At 41.2% G+C, this 25,355-nt stretch overlaps 1 protein-coding gene across 9 annotated transcripts in view; it reads left to right on the forward strand.

Annotated features, from left to right (window-relative positions):
* Positions 1-25,355, forward strand: part of SMARCA4 (SWI/SNF related, matrix associated, actin dependent regulator of chromatin, subfamily a, member 4) — a 73,929-nt gene that overhangs the window by 27,542 nt on the left and 21,032 nt on the right. For all 9 annotated transcript variants that reach the window (XM_063294389.1, XM_063294388.1, XM_063294387.1 and 6 more), the window contains 16 exons: positions 1,275-1,448; positions 1,547-1,714; positions 2,245-2,295; positions 5,402-5,532; positions 6,491-6,548; positions 7,574-7,692; positions 9,095-9,245; positions 9,397-9,560; positions 13,330-13,396; positions 13,926-14,036; positions 15,143-15,385; positions 17,295-17,408; positions 20,163-20,270; positions 21,399-21,485; positions 22,439-22,485; positions 23,696-23,862. In XM_063294389.1, coding sequence (XP_063150459.1) covers positions 1,275-1,448; positions 1,547-1,714; positions 2,245-2,295; positions 5,402-5,532; positions 6,491-6,548; positions 7,574-7,692; positions 9,095-9,245; positions 9,397-9,560; positions 13,330-13,396; positions 13,926-14,036; positions 15,143-15,385; positions 17,295-17,408; positions 20,163-20,270; positions 21,399-21,485; positions 22,439-22,485; positions 23,696-23,862 — 1,960 coding nt within the window. The remainder of the gene's footprint in view (positions 1-1,274; positions 1,449-1,546; positions 1,715-2,244; positions 2,296-5,401; positions 5,533-6,490; positions 6,549-7,573; positions 7,693-9,094; positions 9,246-9,396; positions 9,561-13,329; positions 13,397-13,925; positions 14,037-15,142; positions 15,386-17,294; positions 17,409-20,162; positions 20,271-21,398; positions 21,486-22,438; positions 22,486-23,695; positions 23,863-25,355) is intronic.

Genomic DNA, 25,355 nt, shown 5'->3' on the forward strand with positions numbered 1-25,355 from the left:
AAGTAACAACTGTTAAACACTCCATGTTTTATTGTTGTGGGTACAACATAAAAAGAATACAGATGTAACTGGCAGCTGAGGTAAGAAAGGAGAACCAACAACAACAAATCAGCACAACCATTGCATGGGTTTTGCCACACATCCAGATCCGCAAGCATGTCTTTAAGGCATTTTCCCACCGAATATTTATTATTTACTTATTTTGTTCGATTTATATAACCTCCTGTCTCACTTACATGACTCTGGGAAGTTTGCAAATTAAACCAGCAAAAAAATAAACTTATATAAATAAAACTGAAAACAATTAAAACAATTGATCACAAACATAAAAGCGTGGAAGAGTGCCAACCAAAGCTCACAAACAATGCAGCCATCTTGCAGGCTCCCCACCTCCATGGGATCCCAAGGCTTGATGGCACAGCCATGTCTTCAGGGACTTCCTAAAGGCCAAGAAGGTTGGGGCCAATCTGGCCTCAGAGGGGGTGATATTCCAGAGCCTTAGCAGAAAAGGCTTTCCTCCTGGGTCCCATCAGATGGAGGTCTTTCATAGATGGGACCCACAACATGCCCCTTCCACTGGATCTGATGGGACAGGTAGATGTAACCGGGAAGAGGCAGTCCCTCAAATGACCTATACTTACAGGAAATGAGAAAGAGGAAAGCATTTTTAAATTACCCTTCTTCAGTTTGAGTTTACTTTTAAGTAAATTTTAAAAAAACTTTGGAAGATCCATCCCAAGCTTCCCACCTTGCATATAACTGGACCTTTTCGAATACATATTAAGCAGTAAATGCTGTGGAACTGAGCCCCCAATGATGGTTGCAGCAGCCTAACCTAATTAAGCCTTTTTACATCTGGCTAACAGAATTGGACTTGACTCTACCCCTTTCTGAACCCTGGAAGATCTTCCTTTGCTGGAGCTGCTTCTCACAGTAGAATCCAGCTAGCTTGGTGCATATTGGACCTCTGATGGTTCCCTCCACCTGAGCTATCTACATCTGAAAGTTCCAACATTCTGGAAATTTGCCAGAAGGAAAGCACAAACAAAAGCAACAAACACCATTTGGATGCCCAGAAGTCAGTCTTAGCCCCTGGAGCTGGTAAAATTCTGCAGTAGTTTTCCAGAATGTGGGCAACAGCTGACTATATAATCAGCTTTAACAGCTTTGTGAGGCATACTGTGTAATTTCTGATATCACGCTTGTAATACAAACAAGCCCTAACTCATGCTTGACCTATTCATTAAGCCGTTTTCTGTTGCTGTTTCTTTTAGGAGTACCTCAACAGCATTCTCCAGCATGCCAAGGATTTCAAGGAATACCATCGATCGGTCACCGGCAAGATTCAGAAGCTGACAAAGGCTGTGGCCACCTATCATGCCAATACGGAGCGTGAGCAAAAGAAGGAAAATGAGAGAATTGAGAAGGAGAGAATGCGACGGTTGATGGTATGGCTTTTTCGTTTCCATGCATAGAATGAACCTGACTGATCACTTGAATGTTCCCAGTTCAAAGGAATTATAACTTGGGTCTGTGTGTTTTACAGGCTGAGGATGAAGAAGGGTACCGAAAGCTTATTGATCAAAAGAAGGATAAGCGCTTAGCCTACCTGCTTCAGCAGACAGATGAATATGTGGCCAACCTCACAGAACTGGTGAGGCAGCACAAGGCTGCCCAGGTGGCAAAGGAGAAGAAAAAGAAGAAGAAAAAGAAGGTGAGTGAGCCAAATTGGTCTGCTCTGGTCAGTGACATCTCAGGCAAGCTCCGAGTAAACGCTTGGCTGAGATGCGTCTCATGTCAGTCTTGCAGGGGCCAAAATCGTCTGAGGCCTTGTATGAGAAAACAGCGTTATTTCCTGCAAAATGAAATATCGATTCAACTCCTGTGGGATTTCTGCCATTTTAATGATATACCTCTTTAAAATTATATCTGTAAATGTTGGCACCCACTTGGGGTGCCACTAAACTATGGTGCCCACTGATACTGCATTGCCCACCTCCGAAGTATGTTACGAAACTGAATCAGAGCACTTCCAAATGAAGATAATACATTTAAATAAACCTCCCTACATTATTGATTTAGAGGCCCAAACTTCTAAATTACTGTTAGAATGAAAAATCCTAACAGTAATTTAGAAGTTAAAACTGGAAAAAGTGACCTCAATGTCTTTCATCAGGCTACTGTGCTTTAAAATACTTCTCTCCATTGTAATAGATGCTTTTCCTGATCTTTATTTTTTTTTAGAAGGCTGAGGTTGCAGAAGGACAGACCCCAGCAATTGGACCTGATGGTGAAGTAAGACCCCCTCCCAACCAATTTAATTGTGGCTATAAAATGTACAGATTTTACTGCAAAATGAGTATCTGCTTTCTTATGGTAGGGAAACTGCTTTTATTTGGAGTAGCAATTGAAATGCACTGGTGTGAGCAGCTGGTTTTGAAAACTGAAAATTGTTTTAGAGGCGGCAGTTGGTGGATCGATGGATTCTCCTAAAAATTCCTTTTAGGACTTAATATTTCTGGTGCCGAAAGTATTTTCTAGCCTTTGTTTGTATCATGAATACCTGTCTACCCTGACAGATAGAAATTAGTGCATTCTGGCAACAACTGTGGTGACTTCATCTACCCATCAGTGTTGTTGGTTTATCAGCAAAAATAGTGGCTTCTACAAATAGGGCTTCCCAATTACACATTACCAGATCAAAGGACGGAGAAGTTCAGTGGGTGTGTTTGGGCCACTCACTCTCTCTCAGTCTAGCCTACCTCACAGGGGTGTTGTGGAGAACAGCTGGAGGGATGGCTGTGTATGCCACCTTGAATTCCTGCAAGAAAGGTGGTATTGAAATCTAAGAAAGAAAGGAACATTTATTTGCATATGCTTCCAAATATATATATAGATGCAAGTAATTACAATGATTGAAACAGAACCATAATACACTTTAGCACTGTGGGAACATTTCTGAGGCAGACAGTTGTGCCTGATCAGCCATGCTGGCTGGGGAATTCTGGGAGTTGAAGTCCACACATCTGAAAGTTGCCACAGTTGAGAAACACTGGTCTAGAAAGTGATCCTTTTTAGTCTGTAATTCGGTATAATCCTAAATTCCTGATTGGAACCATGGGAATGACACATCTGGAAGACAGTAGGTTGGGGAGGGCTGGTGGAATTTATGAGCCACTCTTAAACAATAGCATGCTGAGGGTACCCTATATACCACCTTAGCCAGGCAATGCTTTTGATGTCTGTTCAGCTGTATGGGCAAGTATTTGTCCTGCATTAAAGATAAGATTTTATTGTCGTCAAACACTGTTGTCTAGTTTATAACCTGTACTGCTGTCCCATGGCTACTGCTGTCCCATCCTTCTTGAGACGGTAAAAAAATCTTAAGGAAGGAAAGATGGAAGAGCCACATTGTGCCTTTAATATAGTAGTATTAGGAACTATCCATCTGGAAGCACCCTTTGTGCTTTGCAACTTTAGGTTTCCACCTTCATAGGAGTCAGCTCCACTCAACTCCCCTGGGCCTATTTTGCTCTGATAATATTGTATTCTTAATACTTAACAGACGTTTTAAAAAATGGCTACTTATAATTTTGATGAGTCCACACTCAACAAAGGTGCATTAAGCTTTTCACTCGGCTCCTGAATTTTATCAATACAACCCCGGGGGTGGGGGGCAGGGGCAGCTCCAGAGGACAAAAAGTGTTTACTTTTTTTTTTAGAAATTATACTTAAGAGATGCCATTTTTTTCTTCTCCTTCCTCTTCTAGACGTATTTTATCCTTTTAAAACTTATTTTAACAGATATTTGAAAACATAACCAAGAAAAAAGCAAAAACAAGGAATAAAAGAGCTGTATGAACCTAAATAAGAATTGTTGAAGTAACAACAGTACTGCATATAAAAATACCAATTCAGCACTTTAAAACCATTATAAAATCCAATCAATATTTGGTAACAACAAAGCCACTGAGAGTCTTTTTTTTAATTGCAACTGGATAGAAATACTTTTAATTAATAAAGAAAGGAAGGCAGCCCATATTATAAAAATCATCAGTCAGGATAAGCAATTAATAGGAGCTTCTCTCTAATCTCAGAAAGTCTGGCTGTATTATTATGAATCAGGCAAACATTAACCATGGAACTGGCAAAAATCTAATATTTTAAAGCCTTATGTTAAGAAAACTCTGCTCTTCAGATGCTGTGTAAGTCCATGTACAGAGTTACAATCAACAAATGGTTTCCAGGTTTCCAACCTGATTATTACATTTGCAACAGTTTTTGAAAATACAAATTATCTATTTTGGCAATCAACACTGGTGTAATATACCAACAAAAACATTGTGTCCCTATTTTCTCTTAGTGTTAATATTCACAGTAAATTTGATATTTATCTTCCATTGGTTAGTCCCACTGTTGCATATCAATTGCCCTGTTTAAATTGTGCATCCATTTAATCATACTATCTTTGCTTCTGAATCATATTTTGCTAACAATCTATGAGTAAACCCAGCAGGTGTTCTGAATTTTCTGTTATAAGCCTTTCAAATTCAGTCATTGTTGCTGAGTGTTCCATCTTCTTTTTATCATTCCTTTTGAACGAAACTACTTAATTTGGCGCTGCGGGTTAAACCGCTGAGCTGCTGAGCTTGCTGATCGGAAGGTCGGCGGTTCAAATCCGCGTGACGGGGTGAGCTCCCGTTGCTAGTCCCAGCTCCTGCCAACCTAGCAGTTTGAAAACATGCAAATGTGAGTAGATTAATAGGTACCGCTTCGGCGGGCAGGTAACGGCGTTCCGTTTAGTCATGCCAGCCACATGACCACGGAAGGGTCTACGGACAAACGCCGGCTCTTCGGCTTGAAACGGAGATGAGCACCGCCCCCTAGAGCCGGACACGACTGGACTTAATGTCAAGGGAAACCTTTACCTTTACTACTTAATTTGAAGATAATTGAAACCATGTAGGTATTTCTGACCAAGAAAGAGTTTCAGAAGATTTCATCTTTGTTTTATTAAAGATTAAATCTTGCAATCTATACCAATTATTATATCTCCACTGATCAAATATTTTTATACATTCACCTTCATTAAAAAGAAAAGAAAAGCAAGGGGTGATCAGTCTGGACTTCTTCTATATTTATCGCATATTTTTAGGTCCCTATTTATAATTGAGTGATCTCTTATAGACAGGATGTTTCTGTTTGTACCTGACCAAAGATACTTATGCAAGCCTTCTGGGAGTCCTGCTCCTCAGCAGTAGTAACCTAGCGATATGGTGATATAATCCAATCTCTTTTTTTCTTGTTCTTCCTCCTCCTCCTCCTGAAGTCTAACATCGTACTGCATTAGAATCATTCTTTATGTGAAACATATGTTTAACATGCCATTGTATTTCTTCAGCCTTTAGATGAAACCAGCCAAATGAGTGACCTCCCTGTGAAAGTGATTCATGTTGAAAGTGGGAAAATTCTTACCGGTACAGATGCACCAAAGGCTGGACAGCTGGATACCTGGTTAGAAATGAATCCTGGGTAAGTTGCCTACAGAATTCACAGTCATATTTTCCCTGAGAACAGAGACATGTAATATGCCTGTTCTGTGCATTTTTTCAAAAAAATAATCATAGCAATACGGTGGTATAGTGTCCTTGAGTTTCTGAAGGCTGTAGCCTGGATGTGTTGCTAGAGGACTTGCGGGAGGTGGCAGTGGACTCTGTGTCTGGAGTCTCAGCAACCTAGTCTGGTTATCAAGGCAAGCTAGCGCCTCAGTTTGCCAGACTTGAGACTTTAAAACAGGATTAGACAAATTCAGGGTTGAATAAGAGCTCTTAAACTTTCCGTGTAAAGAGGCAGGAAATCTGCAAATGCTGCTTGCCCACAAGCAGTGATGGTGCTGGGGATTTCCTAGAAGTGGATCGCTGACCAGAGTTGGGAACAGAATGATAGGGTAGATATATAACTTGGACTAACTTACAGCTCTTATGATACACTTTCATTCACTTTCATGAAATCTTCTTTCGGGAAGATGGTATTTCATCACGGGAAAGGGTTTTTTCCATTTCCATTTTCCTATTCTATTGATCTTATACTGGTTTGGAAATTTCCAATTTATATTTTGTTATTTGTGGAAGAACGGATTTGTCCTAAATGGAGTCAGTGACGTTTGAGAGTGAGCCGTCTCTCCATTTTGTTTTACACAAGTTGGGAAGTATATCTTGTATACAAGGAGGCTCCAGTGGGAATTTTTTAGAAATGATCCATTTTCTCTGTTTGGTTTTTTGAAAACCACTATTTAAAAAATTGTTCCTATAATACAGTTCTTACATTTGATGAATTTGTCCATGAGTACCCTGTGAACTGAAGCTTTGTTCTTCCCTCATCTTTGTCCCAGTTTTCCAATGACTTTAGAAGGCAGGAGTGACTCCAAGTGACTTGGCTTGTTAAAGGTATTTCTGTAGAGTAATTCATGATTTCATAATTATTTAAATAGATATGAAGTAGCACCAAGATCTGACAGTGAAGAAAGCGGATCAGAGGAGGAAGAAGAGGTGAGGAGGAATGTTCTCTTGATCCATTTGGTCTGTGTTAGATCAAAATCAGACGCGTGTGCTGTATTTGAAGCATCTTTTATCCTGGACTGAAAAGGATTGTGACGTGAACCATCTGATGTGTATTATCTGATCTTACTTATTTTCAGGTAGAGCCTTCTTGTCATCAGGAAAACAGAACTTAACTAGTGGTTCCTATTTCCCATTACATTTTGCTTTGTTCAGTTAAGTACAGTATAAATCAGGCCAGCAGTAGCTCCAATGAATGATGCTTCTCTCTGCATTGGAGCAATATAACTGGAGGTGCACGTGAGCAGTTGCATGTGGGAAAGGAGTAAAACAGACACAAGACTCAAGCAAACCTGGCTGAATCTTTAAGCCAAAAAAAAAAGAAGAAGTGCTAAGAGCCTGTACTGATAGCTTGTCCATATCTCTTATCATAGATGCTAATTATACATATATATCATCTAAGATGTCCTTTTGGACATCTTGGAATATATTGGTATAAATCTTGCTGCAGTCTGTCCTCTTAATTAAGACTGTATCGCTTCTGATGCAGGCATTAATACCTTGTTTTTGTTTGTTTGTTTTAACGTTTCTCCTTTTTGTTGGTTAACGGTTGTAATGAATCAAAAGTGAATTGAACTGCTCTGAGTTCTTACCCCAATCTTCATCCAAAAACTCCCTGAGCAGTTTTTTGAGATCAGTTACAATTTGATGGTCCCTGCTTCTGCAGGTTTTCTGTCTAAAAATGCCTCAAAAGAGGAAGGGGATGATGTGGGAAGAAGAAAAAATGCATGTCCAGGAACCAGATTTTAGTTAGGGTTCTTACAACAACCAGCTTAAATAGAAACATTTAAAGGGAATGGATAGCCCTACAGTCCCCACCCCCCATTTTTTTCCCCTTTTGCTGCTGCTAACATCTTGAGGGACTGGCTGGAGGAGGCAATCAGCAGAACCGACGGCGTGGTCCTTCATTGCCAAGGTATTTTAAGTTACATTAATGAGACTTTGGTTTTTGGCAGGAGGAAGAGGAAGAACAACCTCAGCCTTCTCAGTCTGCTCTGCCTGTAGAGGAGAAGAAAAAGATTCCAGATCCAGACAGTGATGATGTATCAGAAGTTGATGCGAGGCATATTATTGAGTACGGCTCATGTTGTGTTTTTTGTCAGCTGCTTCTTTCAGCTTTGCCTTTAAACAGAGGTGAAAAAGGAGGATAGATGCATATAGAATACTTCCCCTAAGTGAAGGAGGGCAGCTCATGCTGGAAAAGACCCATCCTCTGCCTTGGGAAGAGTAGACTCCCAATTTGGAACCAGATTGCCTCCCCCTTGCTTCCCCAGAGGACCATAGCCTGGCAAAATACAAAAGGCCAGGAGTAGAAAGAGACAAGATAGATGATGGCCCTCTCTGTCTCTGTCTCTCTCTCCCTCCCCTTGTGCAGCTTCTTCTGCAGTCTGTATTGCAGGATGGCTAAGCCCAGCTACATAGTTACCCTAGTACTCTAGTGGGGTAGCCATTGAGAACGGTGCTATCCCAGGCATTGCTCTTATTTTTTATCTTCATATTAATGCAGAAATAGATGCTGCTCTGGATCCTAGGTTCTGAAATTATAGCTGCTCCTGATTATATAAACCTTCTTTCTCCTGACAGCAACCCTCCTTAGCAGCCAATAATACATGAAAACAGTTACGTAATTGTACATGATAAAGCAGTGTTGACTTAGGAAATTTGAAGAGGACAAGGATGAAAATTGTCCATTCCAGCTGCCATTCTTTGACGGCTCCATGGTTACCAAAAGGAGAATATGTGCTGCCTAGCAACAAGGGCCAAGCTTTGTTTTCTAGAAGTGGGGCAGCTCCCACCCATACCATCTGCATTCCCTGGTTCTTCATTAGGCCTTTCTGCAAGAAAGAACCAGGAAGACTCTAGTAGACAGTGATGGGAAATATCCCCAGCTTTAGGTATTATTCAGAAGTTCTAGGCATAATCAGCCTGGAGACAGGCAACATCATTGGAGACTCCAGTTAGTCACCCAGAAGAACAGATTCTTGAATGATCCCAAAGGAACGAACCAATAGTGTGGTACAGAATTCAGCTATAACTACTCAATATGTTATTGTCACTCCTTATCCATGCACCAAGCTAGAACGTTAGTCAGAACCATCCCAAACAGGAGAGGAAGAATCCAGAGCAGATCTGAGTTCCAAGTTGTCCAGAGGCCAAACATGTTCATGACTTTTTCTAAGAAATTGAAAGCATCAGGACTAAAGTAGACAATGTAAACATCCACATCCCTGTCCCTAAAACAGGTGGTAGCAGGGAGGGACATTTTGCCAAGTGGTTCTTAAACTGTATGTGTCCCAAAAAAGAACATTCATACACAGTTAAACCCCCAAAGATAAGGCAATGCTTGTGTTTTGTTCTGCTCCCTCACACCTAGCAAGAATTAACTTTCTTTGAACTCTCCTAAGATAGCAGTTGCATTGCCAATAAAGTTAACAATCCCATTCTATCTTTCTCATTCCCTTGAAATCTTTTCTTAGGAATGCCAAACAAGATGTTGATGATGAGTACGGTGTGTCCCAGGCCCTGGCAAGGGGGTTGCAGTCTTACTATGCTGTGGCTCATGCAGTCACTGAAAGGGTGGACAAACAGTCGTCCCTCATGGTGAATGGTGTCCTTAAACAATATCAGGTAAGAACCAGAGAGTGATTCCTACCACTCAGTCAAGGAGGCCGAGCCTGGATGTACCAATTCAGTGCTTTGAGCTGCTCTGTAGAACAAGACCATGATTTTCTCTCTGTAGGCCATGTAATGTGTATGTGTTTCTTTGTCCCATCCATAGATCAAAGGTTTAGAGTGGTTGGTATCGTTGTACAATAATAATCTCAATGGCATCCTGGCTGATGAAATGGGCCTGGGTAAGACAATCCAGACCATTGCTTTAATTACATACCTCATGGAGCACAAACGAATCAACGGACCATTCCTCATTATTGTACCTCTGTCGTAAGTATCCCTCGAAGATGGGTGGGCAACTCTGAGACTTTGTGTACGTATGAAAAAGCACTGTTACTGTGTGCAGATGGAAGGTGTTAGTGGGATGCAATTTAATAGGAAAAATAAATTCATGCTTTCAGAAATCTATGGCCCAGGCTAACATGACTGAAACTTCCAGGGCAACAGAAGCAGCATGTGGTGTGCTGTAGTAACTGTTACAAAGAGTGGGCAATAAAAAGTAGGACAACAGAATTTAGCAATAGCAACAACAAATGACTGAGGAAGTATCTTTACTATGAATGAGTAAATTTACAAGTTCAGTTTGGGCACTGTAGATATTGATGTTCAGTGACTGTGGTTGAGAAGCCAAACCATCACTTACGTTGCAAGCATAAATTCCAACCATGATTTGTGATCTGTGACTTGGTTCATATAACATGCTAAGCCAGAAGTTGGCATCTTGTGATATTGCCTGAAATCTCACAAAATTAGTACAATTTCACCCTGATCCCATGTGAGCATAGTGAACTGAGAAATCTTCACATCTTAAGAAAAAAAAATTTTTTTAATTTAAGCTAGTGTAGGAGGTGAATTTGCTTTGATTTGGGGATTTATTTATTTATTTGCTTGTTTATCAAATTTGTCACCGCCCATCTCCTCCAACCGGAGGGACTCTGGACAGTTTACAATACAGAATAAATATACAATAAAATTCGAATAAATGTACAATAAAATTCAAATAAAATCCCATTAAAACTAAAACTAAAACAATTTCTTAACTACCCCAGCTCATAAAATCCAGATGGCTATGATCTCTTCAATCATTATGTAGGAGGGGCACTTTAAGGCACTAGCCAACCCCAAGTATGTCGATTTTCCTCCCTGCCCCAAGCCCAGTGGCAGAGCCAGGTCTTCAACTTCCTCCGGGGGACTAGGAGCGATGGGGCTGATCTCACCTCCGGGGGCAGGATGTTCCAAAGGGCGGGCGCTACTGCTGAGAAGGCCCGCCTCCTGGACCCTGCCAGATGGAATTCTCTTATCAACGGGGTCCGCAGCATGCCCTCTCTGCATGACCGGGTGGGACGGGCTGATGATAACGGGGAAGAGGTGGTCCCTCAGGTAACCCAGTCCCATGCCATGTAGGGCTTTATAGGTGATAACCAACACCTTGAATTGGACCCGGAAGCAAACTGGTATCCAATGCAGCTCACATAGCAAAGGTGTTATGTGCGCCCTTCTGGGGGCGCCACAAATAGCCCACGCAGCCACATTCTGGACCAGCTGAAGCTTACGGATACTCTTCAAGGGTAGCCCCATGTAGAGTGCATTGCAGTAGTCTATATGAGAGATAACAAGGGCATGTTGTTATTTATTTATTACATTTATGCCCTGTCACAACCCCACAGGACTCTCAGTGACTTTGCAGAACTACAGAAGTCACTAAAACATCCACAGTGTGGTTAAAATCATTTAAAACCTAAGACACGCAAGCCAGAAAACCCCAAAGTGTCAAATCCCCAATGCCCTCCAGAAGAGCTCCATCTTCAGTTGCTTCCAGAAGCTGGCCAAAGTCAGGGCTAATCTAAGTTCTGGTGGGAGGCCATTCTTGAGGGCCAAGCACTCCCCGCCCTCCCAACTCTCAGAAGAGGGGAACCGACAGCTGTCTTCCCCGGCAAGATTGACTAGGTCAGGCTGACTTTAGTGGACAAACTCTAGTGGGGGTTGAACTAGAAGACCTCCAAGGTCCCTTCCAACCCTGTGATTCTATGAGCTCTGTCCTGAAGGTAACCTAGAAGGCAGAAGGTATACCCTTGATACACACAACAACAGACACAATGACCTGAGAAAGAACTAATTTAATCCACAACATGATGAGCCATAAAGTTAAGACAGTTTTTACAAAGATGCTTTTTTCTTCCGTTCTGTTTGGTTTTGACTTAGCTCTGGATGTGAACTCAGTCATTGTGATCTGTTAACCGTAGTTTTTAGCTTCTGAGTCTCATGCCACTTCGTGTCTTCTGCTGCTGATCAGCTGATGTCCTATGGGCTGGCTTGATCTTATTGATCAATAGTCTCAGGTACAGCTTAAGGTATGCGGCTTCTTCAGCTACCTTTGGGCTGCTGACCGCTGTTTTTACCACGTGTTGCGCTGCTGCTTCCTCTGGTGTTCTGCCTAGAAATATTCCCATCTCCTCATTTTTTTTCATTGTTCCCTATGAAGCAAAAAATCATTCAGTACTAGAAAATCAGACATCTCACTGGAAGCACTGATCATGAAGGCAAAACTTAAATATGTTGGGCACATAGTGCAGCAGCCAGAATCTTGGAAAAAAACCTAATGCTTGGAAAGTCAAAGGCAATGGGGAAAAAGGCTGGCAGAAGCTAATGCAGTAGACACTGTTGCTGATATCATGAGCATGACTGTGCATGAAATCAAAGGATTGCACTGACAGACAATTCTGGTGAACTGTTGGCCATCAGCCGTGGACAGTTGCACGTATGTTTTTCACTCATCTCTTGTTTTCTTGTACTGTATGAGAACATTGCAACATTTGAGCATAGTGGTGTGCTCAAACATCAGAGCTATCAGTGAACTAATCCCAGGATAAAAGTGTAGGACTTTTACTTCAGTTGTCCTCTTTGGGCTTCCATCTTTACAACAGACTCAGGAACTGGAGGTGGAGCTGTGACCTAAATCATAGTGGGAGCATGTGGTGCAGGCCAAATCAAAATGTATGGATTTGCCTTTGCATACACAGCCCAACTATGGTTTCACATTTTCTTATGCCAGCAAATTGGCAAGCTTGCCTTGTCACTTCAAACACTCCAGGAAATCACTTAAGCTTTGTAATATGGGTTGACATGGTGGTGTTTATGACCACTAGCTTACAAAGGCCAAGAAATGTAAAACTGTGGTGTGCTTTCCTAGAATCCCTGCATCCTGGAGTAACAGGCTAGGTCAGAGTTAGGCCACGTGATGCCCTGCAGCTGTTTACAGTTCCAACTTCCATCAGCAGAATTACAATGGCCAGTTGTAAGGGCTTTCAGGATTTGTGTTCCAAGACCTCTGGAGACCATGAGGTTGTCCACCCTTGGCTTGACAGTCCCATTCAAGTCTGTTTTCTTTGAACTGACTTAGTTTAAAACAGGTGGGTAAAACTTGAGAAATGGAAACCCTTTGGACAAATGCTTTATTTGAAATGCCATAAAGAATGTAACTACTAAGGACTAGCATCCAAAGAGTGTTAAATAGTTATTTAATGTTTTGCAAGAGGGAGCAAAATAATTAAATTCATTTAGCTGCATGAAAAGAAATGTTTGACAGTGGCAGGTTCCATCTGATCAGCCAGCAGATACGACTACAATTTTCTACTACACTTCTAAAAAATTGTTTATTTTTGGAACACTGACAAATGATTGTGATACCAATATTAACATTAATGTTTACAGTTTTATAGAGTTTTCAGTTATTTCTTAAAATGATATAATGAACCTAGTTCTGTACATTAATTAATTAATGGAATAATTAATTTTAAATTTTATGATAATTGTAAATCCTTTGTTTATTTACTGATACTTGTTCTTCATCTGTTTTTTCCACCTTCTATTTAAACAAATTATTAATTTAAAATAAATGCATAAAATTTATGTGAGACTTTGCAGTTTTTATTCATTAAACGTATTGTGGTTATGAGACTTAACTTTGAATTACTCTCTTGAAACAAGTCAGAAGCAAATTGTTTTATAAAATGGAATTCTCACTGTTTTTCTGTTTCAGAACTCTATCAAATTGGGCTTATGAATTTGATAAGTGGGCTCCTTCTGTGGTTAAGGTCTCATACAAGGTAAATATCAAGATTGAGATTTTCATTTTCAATTTTAATCAAAAACATTGTCAAAATCTTTCTCTTGATTTGGAGTGCCGTTTCTTTAGTGCCACCTTCTGTCCTTGGATGTATGAATGAAAGTACCTCATTGCTGGACCACTCCTGTCTGTAAGGGCTGAATGCCTTCATCAGATCCTCCACCCCCAATCAGCTCTTTTAGTTTCTGATCTCTGCTTCCCTTTTCCTTTCAAACTTTCTGTTTTGTTTATTTTTCAAGTTTCTGTTTCTCCTGAATTCTGGACTTTGCCTCTTAGCTTCCCAGACCTTTCAACCAGCCCCACAAAGCTTATTCCTCTCCAGAACCTCTGTGAAGTTTAATTCTGCGCCCTTCTCTGGGCTACTGATTTCTTTACCCATCAGGTGGACAGTTGATAAAGCAGGTCAGTCAAGTCATTTCACAGCCATAGATGCAGTAAACAGCATAGATTAAATGTCAAAACCCTGTGCTTAGATTTTCTGTGTGTGTGTTGTTTGGTTTTTTTTTTAGGGCTCTCCAGCTGCAAGACGGGCATTTGTACCTCAGCTTCGAAGTGGAAAGTTTAATGTTTTGCTTACTACATATGAATATATCATCAAAGATAAGCACATTCTTGCAAAAGTGAGATTTCCCTGTTCCTGTATTCTTTTATTTATGTGGTTCTATTTGTAATGTTTTCTCTTAAAAGGCAACCAAGAAGAAGTTCATTTAGAACACTGTTTTTCAAACTTGACAACTTTAAGATATGTGGACCTCAACTCCCAGGCTGGCTGGGGATTTCTTAAAGTTGCCAAGTTTGAAAAATACTGATTTAGTACAACAGAAAAATACCATAAATAAACAAATATACAATCAAAAAACAGTGGCAGCCATCAGTAACATTAAAACAGCATTAATGTGCATTGTGGTTTATACAGACAAGCATGATTTGTGTCCCAATCCTAAATGTCAATATATTCATGTATGTACTTTGTGTACTTTAAGATTTGCCTGGGAAGTTGAGAAAACATCCTGGAAGAAGTCAGTGGCAAATCACTTCCATGTTGTTACCAAGAGGGCATGTTTGTGTAATCATCAGAAATCAAGGAGATTTTACTTTGGTTACTTTAGGCTATTATCAGTTGGGGGGGGCAGGGAGTGTGTAGAGTGTGTGTGTGTGTGTGTGTGTGTAACTACATTTGAGTGGGTTGGAGAAGCTTCTGCTGATTTTTTGTAGGTTTTTTTGTTTCTTTGTTTAGCAGCATCCCAACAAATTTTCAAAGACTGGTTTGTAACAACTGATTCACAACTTCATGGCTGTGACTAAATTCAAGGAGCATGTGATCGCTCCTACTAAGCATAGCTTTGCCAAACTGTGGAACCATGGTGGTTGGCCTGTCTCGAAATCTACCAAATAAGAAATGAATAAACTTTATGAGTTTGAGTTAAATGAGTTGCTCTAAAAATAGTGTTTCTCTGCAGCCTATATGAATTTTATTTTTCCTTATTTAATATTTCTGGTAGCATCTGTGATACAGAATATATAAATTAATGGCATATTGAGGGCTCCTATTTCACTCCTCTCAGAATATACTGTTTATCTAAGGGCATTTTTAAACCAAACCAAGTCAGTAGCAATCTAGGTCAGTCGTTCTGTCCCTTTACTGTGAGAATGTGTCCTAGGGGAAGAAGCTTGTATTCTGGAATTCAGGCAGATTCTAAGACAAGTTGTCAACTTGTATCATCAGATTCGTTGGAAGTACATGATTGTTGACGAAGGTCACCGGATGAAGAATCACCACTGCAAGCTAACCCAGGTTCTGAATACACACTACGTAGCCCCACGTCGTTTGCTGCTGACAGGGACTCCACTGCAAAATAAGCTACCAGAACTATGGGCTCTGCTCAATTTTCTCCTTCCAACTATCTTCAAGAGTTGTAGCACGTTTGAACAGTGGTTTAATGCTCCATTTGCCATGACTGGAGAAAAGGTAAGTGCCAGAAGAAGCATCTAACTTTTTGTTTTTCAGCCAAGGCCTTGTGAAGCTCTTTAGTTCTGCAGCCGTCCTCCAGGAGGTTCTTTCTGGACAATGGCAGTCTACTTCCAGCATTTCATATGTCGATGAAGATTCTCAATCATCCAGGTGGAATTGTCTGTAGGCTGAGTCATGGCAACTGGATTTCTTTCTTTTGGGTTGAAACATTTCGCTGCTTGTCCAAGCAGCTTCTTCAGTCTGGGCAAAGTTTGGTGAGGGGACCCCTTATATGTCTTCCAGGGTGGCTGCATTGTCCCTACACCTGAATGGCTGTTAATTGTGCCATGGAGGTGTGGACTGCCTTTGGAATGTCTTACTCCTAGATCCTTTGTTCATCCCCAAGTGGATCGTTAAGAGTGGCCTTCCTGGTGGTCTTAATCTTCCTGGGGACTGATGAAAGAGCAGCATGAAAAATGGGGGACAAGTTGTGTCTGAGGCCTCCGCCTCTATTGAGGGAAGGATTTTCCACTTTGGCATAAATGGATTCCTTAACCCCTCTCTCAAACCACCCATCTGTCCAAAATGTGGACATTGTTGTCCTCAGATGAGTGTCCTTTTTCTTTTAGATGAAGGTAAACTGCTGATTCTGGTCCTGTGGTGTTGCTTCTCCTGTGTTGGGCCATCATGAGCGAGGGATTTTAGGAGTAAGACATCCCAAAGACAATCCCCACCTCCATTGCCCAATTAACAAGCCATCCAGGTGCAGGGACAATGCAGCCACCCTGGAAGATATATATGGGGTCCCCTCACCAACCTTTGCCCAGACTGAAGAGCTACTTGGACAAGCAGCGAAACGTTTCAACCAAAAGAAAAGAAATCCAGTTGCCATGACCCAACCTACAGACAATTCCAGCATTTCACTGTCTCTGGTGCAGACTAGTCTCGTCCACTTAGGAACGGATTTTGCTTACTTTGTGGTGGAGTTGAGTTAGGAAGAAAGGAGTTGGGGTTCCTCGGTGTATCATGATATCTTACATACATAACTCCAAATAGTCTGATTACAGTAGTACAGTACAGTACAGAATTCCCCAAACCTTGGGGTTTTATTGCTGTCCTTTTTTAAAAAAAATGTGAGTTTTGTTTCTGAATGGATTGTTGATTTTTTTTTCCCCGAGCGGGCTACACCCTCCTAAAGGATCAAGCTTGAAAGATGGAAATATTCTTGGATTGCCTGAGTTCAGATCTCATCTTTAGCAATCTAGAGAATTTTAGCATTGCTGTTAACAGGATCAAATGTTCTTACTTGGTTGCGCTAGCTAACCAGAACAGCTAAATAAACTAAGTATTTTAATCGTGTTTTTATCAGTGTTATGCATGAACTGGGATTCTAGCTTTTTTTTTTCTCTTTGTAAGCCAAAGGAAATAACATGGTTTGTTCCTTATATGTGACTTTACTAACTTCTCAGATACAAAGCTGAGTTTCTGTTTCACCTAGAATGCTAAACAAATTATGGGTAGGGTGTATTTGTTTACCGTACTTGTATGCCACCTGATCCCAGGAAAGCCAGCCAAAGCCAGTTGGATCAGTTGGAGCTCTTTGTTGGTACATCAAGCACTTATTTCTCATATTAGCCCACAGTTCTAATCTGGTTTGACATGACTTCTGTGTGAAATATTATTTCACTGATTCGTCTCCAGCTTTCTAAACTTAACATGTTACTTACAGCAATTAATTACCAATTAATTTCACATGTTGTGCAATTAATTTCACAAATCTATGGTTTTGATAAGTTTGGATATATAATTAATGATAGATTTTTCTCTTATTCTGCATGTTAAAAGTGATCTATATTTTCCTAGTGTCATTGGAGAAGGATGTTTTAAAAACTGGTGTTTCCTTATATTGGTGTGTGTTTTGATACAGGTGGATTTGAATGAGGAAGAAACTATTCTAATTATTCGTCGTTTGCACAAAGTTTTGCGCCCCTTCCTGCTAAGAAGGTTAAAGAAGGAAGTAGAAGCACAGCTACCTGAAAAGGTAACTGTATACACCAGAGACTATTCCAGGTTCTTTCTGGAATCTGTTTGGCTCATGGAAAGTAGTGGCTTACCACTAAGCTGATCCCTTTATAATCTGATAGCTGCACTTCATTTTTTAAGAAAAGATTCTGTTGGTCAAGAAAATTGTCTAGTAGCTCAGGATGTGATATTCAAGAAGGGGCATGGCTTAATAGAAGAGCTGGTGTTTGTTACTACTTGATGCCACTAAATAAAAATGGCTTAGAACAGCAATGCTGAGAAGGACCTGGACCTGGACCTGGACCTGGACCTGGACCTGGACCTGGACCTGGACCTGGACCTGGACCTGGACCTGGACCTGGACCTGGACCTGGACCTGGACCTGGAAGGAAGAAGAATATTGCCAGGCTAGATGGACTGTTGGCTCTAGTGTTTGTGTAAAAAGGAAAAATGCTAAGAGGTTGCTGCTAAATGTCAGATGTGAGCAGCCCCTTCATGTGCATTTGATTTCTTTGCTAGTAATGTTGTGCCTGTTTTGCTGAATTCTGGTTAGTAGCAGCACCCCATCTCCACAACAGAGCCAGGGCTCTGCCAAGAAATGTCTGGTCCCTCATTTTCAGCAGATGCACTGCTGCTTTTCTCTGTGGATCTGCAAGAGGTAGAGAAAGACTCACATTGGCTTTGATCTATGTTTTGATAAGAGATTTGAGATGAAGAAGTCAGAAGAAGCTGATACCTATAAAGACTCTCAAAATTCTAGATCTCTTTGACCATAGACATTGAAGGACATTATTATACAATTTCATCAGAATAACAAAACCTGCTTCATGATGTTGTGATGAGACAAACTACCCCTTGTGTATTTGTATGCATTATCACAACACAGATACAAAAGAGGCATTATGGTATTACAAATATGTTTGTCATTTACCTCCCTAGCCAACACCCCCAGAAACTCATGACTTTTTAAAGTAAATTCTCAGCAAGAAACCTGTAACATTATTTGGCAAGAACTAGATTACCTCTATGTCAATATTGCCATAGTCCTATAAAAATAGCCAACATTACCAGATTGTTCACATTGCCTGAAGGTTTGGTATCTGCTTCCAACAGTCCAATTTGATCCTCCAAACATGGAAGTCATCTTTTAGTCATATTAGAGGAATTTCCAATCAAAATTTTTTCTGTGACTCTTTGCAGTTCTTGTTAAACTCTTGGGAAATACATTATTTTTCAGGGTTCAAGTTAATAGGTTTTCAAGGTTCAAGTCTCACTTTAGGAATGCCTGCAGAAATGATCAAATCAAGTGGAGAACACTTCTCCAGGATGACCAGCTACCATGGTCCATTGTGCCTCATTATGAAAATTAAATCTACAACTGTTTGCACAACCACAAGAAATTAATCTGAATAGATTAGACTGTCTGGGGAAAACAGTAACTGAAGTATCTCAAAATTGATGCACCTCAAACCTTCCCAAGCTTTGTTATATTTTTTTAAAGATGTTTTATCCCGCCTTTATTATTTTTTATAAATAACTCAAGGTGGGGAACATACCTAATACTCCTTCCTCCTCCTATTTTCCCCACAACAACAACTCTGTGAGGTGAGTTGGGCTGAGAGAGAATGACTGGCCCAAGGTCACCCAGCCGGCTTTCACGCCTAAGACGGGACTAGAATTCACCGTCTCCTGGTTCCTAGCCTGGTGCCTTAACCACTAGACCAAACTGGCTCTCGTTGCTTGCCCTGCTTCAGAATCAGCCCAGAAATATCCCCTCCCACATTTATCCAAAAGTACTCTAGCAATATATTAATGTATACAATATTTAAGCTGCTTTACTACAACTAATTGCAAGGCTATTCATAAAGCTTTTGTCAAATTCATGTTTATTATCTAATGCAGTAGTGGGGTACCTCTGGCTCATAGCCAAAAGTGATCCACAGGGCCTTATCATCTGGTGTATGAACTCCTACTTCAACTTCTCTCCCTGCCCCTTTTGCACAGCAATTAGGCTGGTCCCCTCCCCCTGTGGAAACTTTCTTCTCTCACTCAATATTGCACAAGGGAAAGGATGTCACAATTAGAGAGACAAGCTAGAGAGAGAAAAGTTAATTTTCCTTTTCCTAAACTCTGGCCTACTCTAGAAAATACTTGAAAAGATAAATGTTCAAGCCTAATTATGGTATTGAGTATACATGTGTGTATATATGCATACTTTTATGGGGGGGGGGTTTCTTTAAGAAATGAGCATGGATCTCCTACTTCACTTTTTCTTTGACCCTACCCACCATTACCCTGCACCATCCAGAAAGATAGTCACAAGGAATATGGCACTCAAGGTTTAAAAGGAGGCCTGTCCTGACTGAATGCATAATTAGTGGGACTTTCTGACGAAATCTTTACAAATTGTCATCCAAATACCAGGACCCTGTTCTCCACATCTACTGAGGCTGGAAACAAAATACTACAGGCATAGGGAGGTGCCGTAGTACACTGATCCAGTGTACATATTGGGGGTAGCTCTAGTTTAGGATTGTAATCAGTTCTCATTTTTCAGCTCTGCCTAAAAACTATGGAGATTTAATCTAGAACATGCACTGTGCTCTACAATGAAGCTGTATCCCTAACCAAATAAATTTTAAAGGTGCCGCTTCAAGGTTATCAGAAATTTGAAGAAGTCCCAAATCTCAGCCACCACAGGATGCTGGGTTCCATGCAGAGTGAAAACAGTTTGCATTTTAACGAACTCACGTGTCTTTTCTCTTCACAACAGGTAGAATATGTTATTAAGTGTGATATGTCGGCATTACAAAGAGTACTTTATAGACACATGCAAGCAAAGGGAGTGCTGCTTACAGATGGATCTGAGAAAGACAAAAAGGTTTGGAGAACGGATTTTTACACTAATGTGAAAAAAGGGGTGGCCATCGTTTTGCTGGGTTGATTTATCAGCTTCTTGAACCTAGCGTATTTGGACTAGAACTCCCAGCATCCCCAACCAGCCAGATTACTTCCTTTTTGGAGCTCAAGACAGGACACAAAGGCTGGACCTTTTCATGGCTGGCTATCACCTAGCTCTCCACTGCGGTTCACAGAGAGGCTCCACAGTGGAGAAATAGGCTTGTGATCCCAGCCTGGAAAGGGGCAGCACACGAAAACGGAACTGCGGTGGGAGATTTGAGTTTCTAGTATGTGGAGTGTTCCACAGGTAGTCAGAATGAGGCACAGACCAGTGAAACCACATTTGCTAGTTTTGAGAGTAATATTCAGATGAGTAATAGAATTCCATTGGCATACAAGTCGTCATACTGTAAGAATTTCTGGTCGTAACAGTGCTTTAAAGCACAATGGTTAAAACATTCATTCGCCCCCAAATTTGAAGCCATATCCAAGTGGTTGGGTCCCCTGGTGGTAGCATTCATTTTTTGAGATCCTTCATTTTTTAATTTTTAATTCATTTTTATTGCTTTTTAATTAACAACCGAAAAAAGAAAAAAAACAAATCACAAAAATAATAGTAAGGTACACTATCAAGGGAAAAAAACCTTTAAAAAGTGCAATTATAAAAAAAAATGAAGAACTATAACAAAAGAAAAAAAAAACTTGAGATCCCCCTGAGATCCCTTTGAAATGATGTTGCTGGGTAGAGGCTGCAAGACAGTAGAAATACTTAGAAGAAATTTGTGGAGCCATAAAAAAAGTTTATACGGGCTTATACCCCTTCCTCAGATGCTTTATGTACTTAGTTTATCTGATGAGAACTTCAGCCCAACCAAAATAATAGCAAAACAAAACAAAAAACCTTGGGGAAATGAAGCTTAATACAGTGGATGTCCCATTTTTAACGTCTGGCTCCTTTTTCGGTGTCATACTCATATGCCTATAACTATCCGACATTTGCTCTGTGGTTTGAACCCTGGGCAGGGAGTAACAGGCGCATGGCCATATACGTGTTGTATAAATAGTTTGTCTCCTTCAATATTTTCCACGCTCTTTTTTTTTTTTGCAGGGCAAAGGTGGTACAAAAACACTAATGAACACCATTATGCAGCTGCGGAAGATTTGCAACCATCCATACATGTTTCAGCATATAGAGGTAAAGATGTGGCATTGTTAAAGCGGAGACTAGTGAAGAGGAAAGATGGTGGAGCAAATGTGTTGAAGGGTGGGTTAACTGGGAACGTGTGTGAATAAGTTACTACCATTTCTCACTTCGTGTAATGCTGACCCTCTCCCAGTGTATCCTTCTGATTAGGATACCATCAACCCAATGCCTTGGCTAGGCAGCTATATGGAGATTTTCAGACAGTTGTATGCATTTTGTTATTTTTGTTCCTCAAGCAAATGGCTCTTAAGGATTATTTTGTAGCAGTTGTCTATCCCTTTTCTCCCCACCCTGGCACCTAAAAAGTTGCACGCAGTTCTCCAAACTGGTATTTATGGAGTTCTGCAAGGAGGGGGAGGAATCTTTAGTTTCTTTTAATGGCTGAAGGTGTCTAGAATGTCATAATTCATGACTTTCCCTCCTTCCTCCAGATTTATTCCAAAATTTGCACAGCTGATGGTTAATATTTGGTTATTCAATATGGTATTGTATGTACAGCATTTCAGGCAGCCTTCCACAATCTGGTAGCCTTAAAATGTGTTGGACTTCAATAATTTCCAGTTAGTGTATTTGGAGAGCACCAAGTTGGGGAAGCCTGACAGAGCAAGGAGTAGGTTAGTTGACAACAGGACTTTGCATTATAACTCCCTGAGCACTTGGAAGTTTGCATTCATGAAATGTGTTGGTCCGTATCTCCAGCAAGCAAGCAAAGATCTCCAGCTCTTTTGAAAATAATTTTAAACATAATCAAAATTTCTACTTGAAGTTTATTAATTTAAATGTTAGAAAGGCTATCTTAGCTACCAGGCCTAAGATGTGCAGTACAAGTCTTCCAGACTATTAACCATCAAAATGCCTCTTGAAGGTGGGGAAAAAAACTCTCTACTGTTTTATCTGGCATCCTTTCTTCATCTTTATGTGGGGTTCCATACTTTTTGTTACAGGAGTCCTTTTCTGAGCACTTGGGCTTCACTGGAGGCATTGTGCAAGGGTAAGTTGGCTACTCCAAAGCATTTGAACTGTGTGGTGTGTTTTCTTTATGAAGACTTAACGGACTGAGCCAGTAATGAACGAATGGAAAGAGTTGTTGCTTTCATGCCTGGCTTCTTAACTTTCAGAGGCATCCCCCACTTGGATTTGATGGATAATCCTGGCACTTTTTACTATTTCTAATCATAGAAATTAATATTTTGGGAATGGTGCTCATTAAGGTCTTGGGCTACCTTAGAAGCTTCTCTGGATTTCCTTAATTTAAGATCAGTACAGGTAGTCCCCGCTTACCAACCACTCATTCAGCAACCATTCAAAATTGCAATGGCACTGAACAAGTGGTACTTACAACTGGAGCTCAAAGTTCCGACCATCACAGCACCCCTGCAGTCACATGATTGCGATTTGGGCACTTGGCAGCCAGCTTGCACTTAATGATGGTTGCAGTGTCTCACAGTCACGCAATTGCCATTCTCAGCCTTCCCTGCTGGCTTCCCACGAGCAAAGTCAATGGAGAAGACAGCAGGGAAGGTCACAAGTCACTCTGGTAAGTCCTCCCCGGCCTTCCTATGCTCACACCCCACCCTGCCATCCATTCCCCTGGCCTTCCTTGACTTGTTCATGGCCTGTGCCAGGCATCCCAAGCCCTTCTCTGGCCTCCCCCAACATGTGTGACCCGTGCCAGCCCTCCCAGGACCGCCCCCGGCCTCCCCCACTTCCCTGTGGCAGCCCCACCCCCAGCCTCCCCCACTTCCCTGTGGCAGCCCCGCACTCCTTACTTGGGAGTCCTGCTGCTTCCTGCTTAATGACCCACGCGTCTTGGGGTTACGATGGCAACTGGGACTGCCAGGATTGTCATCCCTAAGCAATGTGGTCACATGACATTGCGCTTTATGACCGCATTGCTTAGCAATGGCAATCCCAGTCCCAATTGCCATTGTAACCTGAGGACTACCTATTTGTAGAGAATAGCTACTGTTCATACTATTCATAAGGGCAACAGCAAAGCTTGGTCTATTCATACGAGCAACTAGGGTATCCTGGGATGAGGTTTTTCAAACTTAGGAGTGCAGGACTTCTGTGGCCCAAAAAAAAAGACTGCTCAGCAAAGGAATTGATATGGAAGGGGAATCCTGAAGTTAAAACATGTGAAACTCACTGTTTTGGTGCAGAAAAAATCTTCCTGTTTCTCTTTCTCATACACAACTTAGACTTGACCTGTATCGTGCTTCTGGGAAATTTGAGCTTCTAGATCGTATTCTTCCCAAGTTGCGAGCTACCAACCACAAGGTATTGCTCTTCTGTCAGATGACCTCCCTCATGACCATAATGGAAGATTATTTTGCCTACCGTGGCTTCAAATACCTCAGGCTAGATGGTGAGTTTGGCAGTGGGACCTACATGCTGTGATAAAGTTTCACTGGGAGATACCTATTCGAGTTGGCAACAGAGATTACTTGAAGAGTCACTTAGGTTATGGGGTTTGGAGCTGCACACAAAAACGTGGAACACACTAACTTTGGTCCCTTCGCATTTTACGTATGTACTGTATGTGCAGGTTGCCATGTCAAGCCACCACGTTGGCAGTGGTCATGCACTAAGAATGCAGCCATTTTTGTCATATTCTCTTTGCACAAGCTCCTTTCTTCTCAGGCCTAGGGTCTAGATCCCTTCTGTGAAGAGCAGGAGATAAGCGCTAAGCCTGGGGGAAAAGGAGGATATAGAGGGTGGTGGCAACACCACTTATCCAGCAAGATGGATTCCAGCTAGGTGGTTCTTAACAGGGTTAGTACACACAGGCTGCTTAGAACTGCTCTCTAAGACCTTGGGTTGATGTTAGTTTGAAATTTTTATAGTGTAGCTTTAGAAAGGATTTCATTGCTCTCAAGTTTCATATCATTGCCCCATGAGACCTCTCCTGTCAATATATCATAAACCACATAAAAAAAACCTTTGTACTTCCACTGTGGGTGTTGAGCTCCTCTTTAAAAGTAGATTTGACTCATTCTCTTTGTGTGGGGGCAAAGGGAAGTTCCCTCCAGTGCTGGTGTGAACCATTTGAAAGTATGTAATTAAGCTGGACTAGCTGAGACTTAGAAACCATGAACTCTGATCCACCAACAGGTAGAAGCTTTACAGTGAGAGACCCAAACTTGAACTAAGGAGGAATTTCCTGACTGAGAGAGCTATTGAGCAGTGGAACAGCCTGCCTCCCGAAGTGGTGGGTGCTCCATCATGGAGGTTTTCAAACAAAGGTTGGACAACTACTTGTCCAGGATGGTGTGAGGATTTTTGCACAGGGCAGGGGGTTGTACTAGAAGTGTTCCAAGGTCTTTTCCAACCCTATGATTCTGTGATAAGGAATTTTCCTACATTTTAAAAAACTTCCTTAAGTATGGCACTCAAGCTAAGAAACTTATAGCAGTCACCTAGGAACATTTTGTAAACAACCCCCCTTCCATGAAAGTGACAATTGTACAATGAGACATACCTTACTAGTGGTAATTGTAGTGTGTGAATTGAAGGATGCTGTCATGAGTACTGAGGGTGAGCAGGAGGGGGCCCCTATCCAGGGGGAAAAACGCATGCCTAGTTTGGAGGCTTTGAACTGTCCTTCAAAGAAACTCAGAGCAGACCCGCCTTGAGTTTTGGGTATATCTGCGTGGGTTTCCCACGGTCTTTCAGTTTGGCAGGATTTTCTGTCTACTAGAGTAAGGCAATAAACACTAGAGACCAAGTCACTGCCTTCAGCGTGGTTCTTCACTCTGAGATAGGACAGATGCATTCATTAAAAGAAACACAAATTGCATTCGGCAACATTATATTTTTTTCTTTCAACCTCTACAGTGGCCCAGGTTCCTTCATTTGGTT

Source organism: Candoia aspera, chromosome 2 (assembly GCF_035149785.1).
Source record: "Candoia aspera isolate rCanAsp1 chromosome 2, rCanAsp1.hap2, whole genome shotgun sequence".
Lineage (NCBI taxonomy): Eukaryota > Metazoa > Chordata > Lepidosauria > Squamata > Boidae > Candoia > Candoia aspera.